This window comes from Colius striatus, chromosome 6, assembly GCF_028858725.1.
Source record: "Colius striatus isolate bColStr4 chromosome 6, bColStr4.1.hap1, whole genome shotgun sequence".
NCBI classification, from domain to species: domain Eukaryota; kingdom Metazoa; phylum Chordata; class Aves; order Coliiformes; family Coliidae; genus Colius; species Colius striatus.
In genome coordinates this window covers 22,292,387-22,304,492 of record NC_084764.1, presented here as the reverse complement: position 1 = coordinate 22,304,492, position 12,106 = coordinate 22,292,387, and the positions used below count along the sequence as shown (strand labels likewise).

Genomic DNA, 12,106 nt, shown 5'->3' with positions numbered 1-12,106 from the left:
TGGACTTGCTTTAGCAGAGGGATTGGATCTTTAGAGGACCCTTCCAACCCCTACCATTCTGTGATTCTGTGAAGATGTGACTGTCTAGTTGCTATGTATTAGAAAACAAATTAAAGGTAATAATTTTGCAAAGGACCTAAATTATGCTATGATTCTAGGATATCACCTATTTGATGAGGATACACTGACATCAGAACTGTGTACCTCTGCTTTATCGTGAATTTTTCTCATTAAGCAGCCTGTGACTTCTACTATTGCCAAAATATGGTGTCTTATATGTCTACATATTCAACAGAGCATTAGTTGGTCACAGAATATGCAAATTCCTCTTCAATCCATGATATTTAAGGCTGTTTCTTATTTCACATGCCTTAAATTTCTTCCTAGCACAAGCTGCAGAGCATTGGGAACAATGACAGACCTGCATCTTGCTGCTCACCACTGCTGTTTGAAATATGTTATTTTCTTTTATTTACTTGAAGCATACTATTTCCCTCTCTTCCCCTACACCCATATACACTTTGCTTCTTTTTGCTTGTTCCTTCTTCTACCATCTTTAGCATCATTTGTTTGAAGATAACAGTTAAATCAGTCTTCACTGTGGATTCATTATGGCTTCTGAGCTCTTTCTTTATGCTTTTGAAGTTTGTTTCACTTCTGTAGATTACTCCTTCCTAGTTATGACAACAAATACACAATTTACTATGTACCATTCCTGTCTTCCTTTTCTCCTCATTTCAGAGAGCTGCTCGGCGTGTACTTCTGCTGTGCTGGCAATTCTTCTTCTATAACTATTAACCTCAAGCAGTCTTTACAGAAGACTACGTTCAGCCATATCAACACAGATTCCTCCACCCAGGCAATGCTGAGTCTGCAGTTCAAGCACACTCATGGTTACATGGACTCCTATATCAGGTGTGTGTGTAGGCTTCTTTGCGGGCTGGGTTTGCACTTTGTTCCCCAGGTGATTCCTCAGACTAGCTCCATCCCTCCTCAGTAGTGGCACTGCAATGAAGTGGCACACCACAGTACTTGCACAGAGCAGCAGAAACTCCTGACTAGCTAAGAGGAAGGTCCCTCCTCTGTTGCACTGAGGTCACAAAATTCACAGTCAGTGAGCAAACCAAGAAAGAAAAATTCAGGAAAGAAGGAGTGAAAAAACTCTAGCAGATGGAAAGAAGAAACATTGTCCTGCACAAACCATTACTGCACTGAACTTATGACAATCCTAAGGCTGATAGTTTCAGGGAAGCTGTGCAGTCCTTATTTACTGCACAAGTTTACCATCTGCTGCACATTTCCAGTGAACAGCATTCCCTGATTTGTTGTCAAATTAGAGAGAAAAATAAGGCAAGACCCATATATACGGTTCCTACTGCTATTTGAAAATTATTGCTTACCAACATGATTTTTTTATTGTCTAGTTCTTAATTCAGCTTGATTTTCTCCACCCACTTTCAAAGGAGTTAAGCAACAAAGTTATTTCTCCAAATGAGATCTGACTGGAAAAATATTGTTTAGATATTTTTTTTCCTACTAACAAAGAGAGATCATTGATCTGGGGACCATGAAGAACAAATATAAAATCTTTTGGTATTTGCCTACAGAGTACTTTGCTATTGCAAGGCTGAACTTTGGCCTGCTCTCCTAAATTAGCCCTGAGATTTGCCAAGAACTTTTAAATGCTCTTCTATAGAATGAGTTTATCTGTATTACACCAAGTCCTTGTATGTATAGAGGTATGAAGATGCCTTATTGTTACTAAATATTGAACAGACTAGATATAGTTATGAGTAAGAAACCGTTGTGGCCGGTTTGCACAATTTTGAGGTGGGCTTTGAGAGTGAATGTCAAGTGTTACATGGCTGGCAGATAGACTTGGAAAGGTTTATATATTCCTTACTGCTACACTTACAGCTACAATTTACTAATATGATAACATTAATGGCAAAGAAAATAAATATCCCTAATTCAATCAAGATAATTATATTTTTCACTGATATTTACAGGATCACAGAACCACAGAAGATAACTAAAGTCTAGAAAGTTGAAATTTATATTTTACCTTTTTCTACCAGTTTAAGATATTCTATAGCAGAACAAATGAATCAATCTGTTATTTAAGCACTTTTATTGACTTTATGTATTTTAATAAGACATGCTAGTGTCTTGATTTTAAAACATAAAGAGAAAATATTAAAATACTTTAAATATACTTTAAATATTTATGAATCTGTGCTTTCATAACCTCACAACTATCTACTGTAGCTGCTTTATTAAAATCCTATCAAGAATCACTACAAAACAACACAATAGTAGTTAGACTCTATAGAAACCTTAAGTGAAAAGGTACAAATGTCAGTTCACAGTACGTTTTTGCTCTATGACAATAATCCACTGTTAACATTTAGAAAGGTGACTTCTCAAGTATTAGCTGCTTCTTGTATGTGTGTCTGTGATAGTTTAAAGCAGGTTTTAACAGTTGCATTTTTTACAACAATCTCACAGCTGTAGCTGGAAAGTGTGATAGGGAAAGCAGTGTTAGCAGTGGAAAAAAGAAATGATGATGGTAACAAATCTATAAAAAAGAAACTGGTCATGGACTACTCCACCATGCTTTTATCCTAGGACATTGACAATAATAGTTAGATTAGTAAGATAAAACAGAGTCTTTTTGCTAGTATGGATTCCTTCCTTGGTAGAATCAACTTTATTCGTAAAGCAAGAACAACCTTCTTGTCTTCATGAGGAGGGCTTCTACTGAGAGGGAGACAGAGGGAGGCAAGCTAAGACAGTTGCACTCATCAACCTTTTATGTTTGTGTGTCCTTCGGTGTCCCAGTCATTGATCCTGCAGCTTCACACCATTTTTGGTTAAAACCCAAAGAAATTAATGGAAATTCACAGAAATTCACTTCAATACTAAGAGAATCTTCATGTAAGTCTAGTCATCAAAGATTAATGGATTAAACAGACAAGACATATGCTCTACACCTCCTTTTCCCAGTTTCCCTTCTCCTGCTCTCCTGTACACACACTGTGAGTGTACAGCAACAGCTACAGCATGCAGAGTATCTGAACCTTCTCAAATACCCCATTGGAGAAGTCAGGGACAGTCAAAAGTGACTTTTAACTTATAGCTATATAAGCTATATAGCTTATATAAGCTATATATATATATGTATGTATGTGTGTATATATATCTCTCTATATATAGCTATATATCTTCTAATTAACATTAGAAGCTATAACCAGCTGTAGACTGGGGGAAATACCAGTGACTTTTGGAAAAGAAAAAACACTTTTTGTTTCATTTCAAGGGATCAGTAATGTATATAAGGATTACAGTTGAAAGGTGAGCAGTAGTTTATAGTGGTATGAACATATAAATATTTTGCTGGATCACAGGAATTTAGCCAGCCATGTGCACAAGTGCAAGTCCTCTGGTCAATCAGTGCTTTTTCAGAGGGTTTACAATCTTCCCTATGAAGAGGACAGTGCGGGTGTATTTATCCAGAATCACCAGGAGAAAGGGCCTGTTGAATCTAACTCGATGGGGACGAGGAATGTCACCAGATTTCCTGATTATCTCCACCAGTGTGGCCCCTGCTGCTTCAGTGCCATTCTCATGAACATTCAGCACAGCTCTGTGGATCACCTGCAAGAACACAAAGCAAAAGGGCCTCCAGTTGACAGCGTGGCAAGAAGAGAGCAGCGTGCCACCTTCCTTGCTCTTGCCAAGGGGAACTCTGCCTGGGATGAGATCCAGCAGCACCAATCTCTGGGAAGGCCATCACCTTCCCACCACAGCACAGTCGACCATTGAACCACCCCTGCTAGCCTCCTGCACTGTGTGTGCAGAGAGTAGCCTTCAGATAGAAAGCAGCCAAAGAGCACTCAAGATGACTGATGGCAAGAAACTCTGGAAGCAAAGAAACCTGGTAATTTAGCCTAGACTTAGTTTTGTCCTTGGCAGTTTGATATGTTATTGTGAATTTACCCTATCATCTAGCTGAAAAAAATAACTTTCTGGGAGCACTAGAAGGGCAGGAATAACAGTCGTCTGCCTTCTGGAGGTAGAATTAGAGGAAATTTTACCAAAGCTAATGTGTCACCTTTAGATAATTTTGTTTAGTAGCCAAAAGAACACTGAATTATATGTATATCTTCTTCCTCATCCTCCAGTCATGAATGTATAACCCCTTGCAAGCACATTTGGCTTCAGTTTTTAGGAAAGATAGCACTTGCTTTGCATCCAGGCTGTGGCAGGTGATGATTCAGTTAGGCTTCAGAGGGACTGGGATAAGGTTTTCATGAGATATTAATGACAGGTGATGAAATTCAACAAGGGCAAGCATAGAGTCTTGCATCTGGGAAAGAATAACCCCATGTACCAGTACAGGTTAGGGAATGAACTCTTAGGGAGTGATGTAGGGGAAAAGGACCTGGGGGTCTTGGTGGACAGAAGGATGGTCATGAGCCAGCAATGTGCCCTCATGGCCAAGAAGGCAAATGACATCCTGTATTAGAAGGTGTTTGGGCAATAGGTCAAGAAAGGTTCTCCTCTCCCTCTACTCTGCCCTCATGAGACCACATCTGGAACATTGTGTCCAGTTCTGGGCCCCTCAGTTCCAGAAGGACAGGGAGCTGCTGGAGAGAGTTCAGTGCAGGGCCACATAGGTGATGGAGTGTAACATCTCCCTTATGATGAAAGGCTGAGGGAGCTGGGGCTCTTCAGCTTGGAGGAGACTGAGGGATGGCCTCATTAATGTTTACAAATATATAAAAGATGGGTGTCAGGAGGATGGAGCCAGGCACTTCTCAATGATGGCCAATGACAGGACGAGGGGCAATGGGTACAAAGAAGTACAAGGAAGAATTTCTTCCCTGAGAGGGTGAGGGAGCACTGGAACAGGCTGCCCAGATGGGCTGTGGAGTCTCCTTCTCTAGGGACATTCAAAACCCATCTGTCTGAGTTTCTGGGTGACCTACTCTAGGTCGTCCTGCTCTGGGAGGAGGGTTGGAATAGATGATCTTTCGAGTTCCCTTCCAAGCCTTAAGATTCTGTGATTCTGTGAAGATACAATTCCTGTGATTGCTGTATTTCACATGCTGACTTACTTTTGAAACCATCAGTCCAGGCTCCTCAGTAATCCCTGACAGATCAGCTTGTTCAGTGAACAGATCAATCATACCCACTTGTTTGACTATCCTCTTCACATCATAGGTACCAGAAATAGAAAATTTTGGAATGTGCAGATGTATTTTTCTGTAACAACACAAAGAGGGAAAAATTGTCATTGAGGTGGCACTACTCAGTGGTTTCAGTGTACTGACACTTCACATCTGTTTTTCTAAATGCTAAAAGTCAGCACTCAGTATTTAGATAGCACTTGTGGACAGGTTACTTATCTAACATGGGGGGTTGGAGCAGAATGAGCCCATGGTTCCCTCTGCCTCTACAGTGAGTTTCAAGATACAGGTGGAAGACACAATTATACCAGCTCTGTGGAGAACAGTGCAACTACTGCCATGTAGCTTTTTTTTTCAAAAGATCATAGATGTCCTAAGGCTGTATGAATACATGACAGTGCCTGGGCCACCACGGAAATAGCTGCAGTAATGGTGAATTAATAAAATTTCCACTTTTACGTTTAGTGCCCTCATCACCCTAACGCTCCATTGTAGTTTCACAATGCCCATGTGAAACAAGGGTTTGTTAACTTCCTTGTGGTGCTAAGCAACTTGTTGCTGATCCCAGGTTCAATGTCCTATTCTTTCACTACCTATATTTCTTTTTCATTTTCCAGCTAAAGGAAGTCCTGCACAGAAGGACTGTCAAATAAATAGAATTCAGTAAAATAATCTAGTGGTTAATGGTGAGATTAACACTATTGATCTGTAAGATGGTATTTTTTCACTTTAGCAAAAACACTTACCTATCTTGGAGGAACTTTTCCCATTTAGATACAGTCCTTTTCAAGAGAGCATCTTCCACCTGCTTCATCTTCCCTTCATCAGGCAAAACAAATAATGCTGCAGCATTTCCATTGTAAGGTATCTGAACCAGCCAACAGGACAGCTCTTCATCAAAGTAAGTTTTGTAGTAACCCTTTCGATACATCATGTCAACTTTTACAGATGTTTCCTGATCCACAAAAAAATCCTCCTGTTTTGTATATGAAGTACTGAAGGGTTTCTCCCAATGGGCTTATGACAAAAAGAAAATTAATTCAGTAAAATATAAGGTAGAACAGCCTTGGTGAATAAAACATGATCTAGTCCCACATCATGCCTTTGATTAGAACAACTATCTTTTTCAAGTTATCACACTCTCAGGGGCTACAACATTGCAGCTTTTTTTAATTATTACCATTTCAGGTGCTTCAAGACAATTACAGACAGATAACGTCGAAAACACCATCTTTTACCAGAGCATGAGTCTATAATTACCTCAAAGAATTTACCAAACTGAAAAAAGACATTTTTTAAAAAAACAAGTCTTTCACTCAACCAGATGAGGATATATTTATACCGACAACAAATACACATGGCTTTATAGCAATATTTTCCAGATACTGAACATGAGTTCCAACATTTAAAATATCTAAACCACGGTTTCCTTCTCTTAAGTTCTCATTTCCTGTAATAAGCAGTAATCATCCAAGTTACAACCTTCACATCTTTTGATATTTCTTACCTTTAAAGAAGACGTAGTTAACGAGAATCATTGCAGTGAGAGGATCAAGTCTTTCCACTAGTTTAACAATTTTCCCATTTGTCTTTTTCTCAATGTAACGGTTGATCTGAATCTCAGCACCAGAGGAGTTGTTAAAGTCAGTGGAAAAGACTTCAGATTCATAAAAGTTTTTGACGTCATCCAAGAACTTTTGTAGTGGTTTTAGCGTCTTTCCTATAAAAAGGGCATTGCCCAAGCTCAACTGGAGTTCACTGTCTGAACGGTTCAGTAGGTGGAGGAGTTGGCAGAAACCTTCATGTATTTCCTGCTCCTGAGTCTTTTTCAGGTTAAAGGCAAGCCCTTCTAGAATCTGCATCAGTGTCTCTGACTTGGCACCAAGTGCCAGCATTGCAAAGGAAACAGAGATGCTTATGGGTGAAAAGAAAATGTTTTGATCGGTTGTCTCAGATGTTATCAGTTTGTAAAATGAAAATGCAAAGTCAGCATTGCTGGGAAGTAGCTTGACAAAGGTTTTGTTCTTAACTGGATAAACTCCTTCCCCATGAGAACTGTGTCCTGAGTAATAGGTCTCTTTAGGGTCATTTTGCTTATTGCGGTAGCGAGGAAGCTGATTACACTGGGCAACAGTATACAGACCAGCCAGCAATAAACACAAGAAGAAGATGGGCTTCATGCTCTGTTTAAATGTTGCTGGAAAAGAGAGATATACATAACATGACATGGAAAATAATTTCTTGAATCTGTGTGCCTCAACCAAGTAAAATGAGGTTTCCAGAACACACCTGTTATCCAGAATGCCCTGCTTTTATATTTCACATTATTGCTGCATGCCAGTGATTCCCAGAAAGAATATGCCTCCTGATATACTATTTGTATCAATAAGTATTATCTCAAAAGAGGCCCTTTTCATCATACTAGCTTTTAAAAAATAAGGTAGAGCTGAATTTTTTTAAATACATGACTAACTGGCCAGTAGCAGGTTTTTTGTATTCAGTACTGCAAGATGGCTACTGTAGTCCTGTTAGTTTTCCTCAGTTAATCAAATAGTTAGAGAATACGTCTATGTTAAACAAAAACGTAGTATAAATAGAGATCATACTGTCTGCGACCAAAATTATTAAATACTTTTACAGTTTCTTCAAAGATACAATACTGGATACTGTGGTAGCAAAGTCTATAGACATCTCTATTGTTTCCAAAACCAATTTTTAATTTAATTATGTGAAGCATATTCTTCACTAGCATCCAGTTCTTGTTGCCTTTTATCATTCTTTGATTTTTTACGTAACAGGTATATGCCTTTGTTTACATGTGAAAAAGCACCCTTCTCAGGGTGCTGTTTGGAAAAAAAAATAATGAATGTTTGTACTATGAAAATTTAATTTATCATGTGAATCAGTAACATGCACTGATATTACACCTAATGAATGACCCAGGCAACAACAGAACCTCCCAAAATGAAATGTCAAATGACCTAAGGGAAATCTAAAAGGGTACTTACAGTGCTACAAAAAGGATCTTGCTGTGTCCATCTGGTCTTGTGTGCTCCTTCTTCTCTTCAGTACCATTGAACAGGAGTAAGCAGAGCACTCCTGTTAATTATTAATTATTTTAAATAAAAATTGCCAGTGAGGATACAGAGCAAGCAGTAAGGATAGTTTGACCAACCCAGGCACAAGCTAACAATGCTACATGGTGGGGACATGGTTAAGAGTGAGGAGATCAGCGACTGTATCTCTTGCTGCTTGCAGGCTTGTAAATTGACAGGAGAAATACAGAAACCTGCTGCCATAGGTGCCTGATAGGAGAGCCATAGCCATACATTTCATGGCTGGATTGAAAAGCTGTTACTTCATTGTGAAGGCCACCTCTTGCCTCGGTCTACACGCAGGAGTAAAAGCTGCCAGCACAGCTCACCAGGGAGTACAGCTTCCCTGCCAGACCGTCCTATTCCCTTGGACCTTCTCTTGGATCACTAAATGGGATGAGGACACTGCTAGAGTCATAACCTCTCTGTCAGGATTTCAAAACAGGGTTTGGACTAATAAAGGCCTTCTGCCTTATTGTATACCTCAATCACGACTTTTGACACCATATGTGATGCATTTGGGGCTTTTCTTAAGGGGAGCAGACTGTATGTGATTGGGGAATGCTCTCAAGGTGTCTTTAGACAGTAACATGGGACATTACCACTCCAGTGGGACATTTCCAGCGACCAATCATTGCTGTTGGCCATCATCCGTGACTGAGTATTTGGGAGTGGTAGAGTTTTCCTCTAGCTTTTTAGAAAATACATAAGAACATCACTGCAAAGAAACAACACTTACGTTGGACAGTTCCACTGCAAAAAGAGATGCTGTCAGTGAATACCTTGTTTCATCAGGTTAGTCTTCTGTATCACATGCAGCTGAAATGAACCCCAGAGGCACACAAAACAGGCTGACAATTCACCTTTCAGCCAGCTCTAAAGAAGTCATGCTGGCATCCCTGGATGACGTTCAGGGTTGAATATCATATACTAACAGATCACTCAACAACAAACTAAGGCAGTAAAGGAATCTTTTTAACATACTTTGTTGCTGCTATGGTACTCCTCTTCATTGTGCAAGATGGTTTTCTCATTCCACTCAGCAGTTATACTATCATTCCCATAATGTAGATGTGATAAATGCAATCTACTTCTGTCCTGGTTTAGGCTCATCTAGGAACAAAGGACCATGATCAGCCATAAGCCTTTGGAATCCCCTAAGGACAGGGAGAACTCAATTGCCCCTTATGGTCCTGGGCAAAACAAACAAGACTACTCAACTTGGGGGGAAAAAAACAAACATTATTTTAATCTATCACCAACCAAAAACGTAATAAACAGAAATACCCAACTGAAAACAAGACAGAGTAGAATGAAGGATGAAAAATGCAACCAGCACATTTTTTTTAAGATCCCCTTCCCCCCACCCCTCCCCTCTTCCTGGGCTCAGGCACCTGATCCCAGTGTCTTTACCTCTCCTCTCCCTGAACAGTTCAGGGCAGCAGGGAATGGGGGCTTCAAGTCAGTCCTTCCCCAATAGCTTCTGCTGCTTATCCCACCTCTGAGGAAGGGGACTCCTAGCTGTTTCTCCCTGATCAAGGGTGGAGACACATCGCGCAGCCCTGCGCAGGCACGGTTGGATATGCATTCATTCTGAGGGCTGCAGCTCCTCTCCACTTCCTCTGGGTGAGAGATCAAAGCACTCATCCTCTCTGGCATGGAATCTCCAAAATTCACCCCCTCTGGCATAGGGCCCACTACACTCACCCCCTCTAGCATGGAGTTTTCCCAGAGCTGCTGGCAACTATTAGTCCCACTGTTGCCCTCCATGGGTCACAGGGGGACAGCCTGGTCTCTCATCCTGGGCTGCAGGGTGGTCTCTGGTCCGGTGCTGCTCACCTTCCCTTCCTCCACAGTGTACAGAGACTGTAGGGTCTGTGTGTTCTCCTCCATCTTGCCTTACTCTTACACTTTCCTCAACGCAATGCAAATTTCCTTTCTTAAACAGTGATGGCAGAGAGGCACCAGATTGGCCTGGCCAGGCCAGAGATGGGTCCAGAACTCAGAGACAGGGGAAGTTTTGTGAACTGTTTACAGGGGCAGCACTGCAGCCCCCTCCCCTTGTTACCAAGTGAAAGTGGGTCCACACAAACCCATCACATTGTCCCATTGATTTCACACTACCAGAGCACCCCAAGAGATTGATGGTAAATGTCAGATTTTGAAGCAAGGGTAATATCTATAATCCATAAATCACTGAACCCCTGCCCAGTAACTAGAAGTGGATTGCAAACTATCAGAAAGTAGCCAGCAACACGTGTGGTCCTTGGCTTGCTAGAGGTTATAAAACAGTAAATAAGATTTCTCCTAAATGCACAGGAGACAGTGCACACAATCCCCTCCTTACCCCTCAAGACAGTTAACTCTTATTCTTTTCTGTTTTCTGGGTTTATTGCTTTTATACCTTTATATTTTATTTGCTTATATAATTTTCTATCTTGTCAAGATATTAGAGACAGAGAATAAAATGTAAAAACCTCCACTAAATAAAAATGGCAGTGTGCTGGAAAAACGGAGTACACTTTCTCAACAATGTTAAACTTTCAGCTTTTAATACTGCCAACTTTTATACATTTACCTAGAATGACACTAATTGGTCATGTTGACAATAACTTCTCCTAAAGACTGTCGTAGCATAATCCCAATTAAGAATTAAACGCCACACAGCCACTTGTTCAGCTCTTCCCTTACAATGGGATGTAGGAGAGAACTGGAAGGGTAAAAGTGTGAAAGCACCTGGGTTGAGATACAAACCATTTAATAAGTAAAGCAAAACCAGTCCACACAAGCAAAGTAAAATAAAGAATTCATTCCTCATTTCCCATGGGCAGGTAGGTGTACAGCTATCTGCAGGACAGCCAGAGTCCATCACACATAATGGTGACTTGGGAAGACAAGACCATCAATTTGATTGTCCCCCCTTCCTTCTTCCCCCATCTTTATGTGCTGAGCACAATGCCATATGGTCTAGATTATCCTTTTGGTCAGTTTTGGTCAGTTATCTCAGTCACATCTCCTCCCAACCTTTTTATGCATCCTCAGCCCAATTGCTGGTGGGATAGATGAGAAGCAGAAGAGGCAGAAAAGGCCTTGACTGTGTAAGTATTGTACCGCAATAACACAAACATCTCTGTTTTACCAACATTGTTCTCAGCACAAATCCAGACCATGGCCTTGCACTTCATAGACTTGTAGCCTTTTCTTCACAGTTACTGTGAAGAAAATTAACTCTATTCTAACCAAAACCAGCACTTTCTCGACCTCTTCTTCCATATCATTTACACCATACTCAGGTCCCTCTCTATCCAATACATGCTCGTTAACCACCATCTCCCTTGCCTTCTGTTGATACACAGGTATAGTTTCCTGTAGAACACTTCTGTAAAATGTCTCTAAAATGTCCACAAAAGTCCACAAAATGCTCCATCTGTTATGGTGGTCACTCAGGACAAGAGGGATGATGTGTTGCATGGCATTACTGGGCAGTAAAGCCTGAGTACCTGAGATAGTCAGACTCAAATCACCAAGTTGGCAGGGGAAAAACTCATCTTCAAGTTGCAAGAGGTTGACGAGAGTGTGAAGGGAAAGACAATTCCCAGCCTTCCCACTGAACATCTTTTGCTTAAAAATTGAATAAAATATAAAAACTACTTATGTGAGATGTGTAGACAGTTGTGAATATCTGTGTGTGTTTTCATCTGCTTGTCAAAGAATAAATATCTATGTATGTAAATACACGCACATCCATAGGTATTCATAGTGCTGGAGAAAGATCAACTAGTATGATGTGTTAACCTAATAATGCAAGTACAAGCCTGG

The 12,106-nt window shown here is 40.5% G+C and overlaps 1 protein-coding gene across 1 annotated transcript; it reads right to left on the bottom strand.

The window, feature by feature from the left end:
- Positions 1-3,450: 3,450 nt before the first annotated feature.
- LOC104555400 (alpha-1-antitrypsin) lies at positions 3,451-7,420 on the bottom strand. Its single transcript, XM_010198821.2, has 4 exons — positions 6,700-7,420; positions 5,939-6,209; positions 5,121-5,268; positions 3,451-3,657 (listed from the first exon to the last, which is right to left on the bottom strand). The coding sequence occupies exons 1-4, from the start codon at positions 7,418-7,420 to the stop codon at positions 3,451-3,453; spliced, it is 1,347 nt and encodes a 448-aa protein (XP_010197123.2).
- Positions 7,421-12,106: the final 4,686 nt, after the last annotated feature.

Excerpts from the sequence above, each read along its gene's own strand:
- LOC104555400 (XM_010198821.2), bottom strand. The coding sequence starts at position 7,420 with ATGTCATGTTATGTATATCTCTCTTTTCCAGCAACATTTAAACAGAGC. Across the intron at positions 6,210-6,699 it reads TAACTACGTCTTCTTTAAAG|CCCATTGGGAGAAACCCTTC; the intron begins GTAAGAAATATC and ends TTTTGTCATAAG. Across the intron at positions 5,269-5,938 it reads GAAAAGTTCCTCCAAGATAG|AAAAATACATCTGCACATTC; the intron begins GTAAGTGTTTTT and ends GTGTTGTTACAG.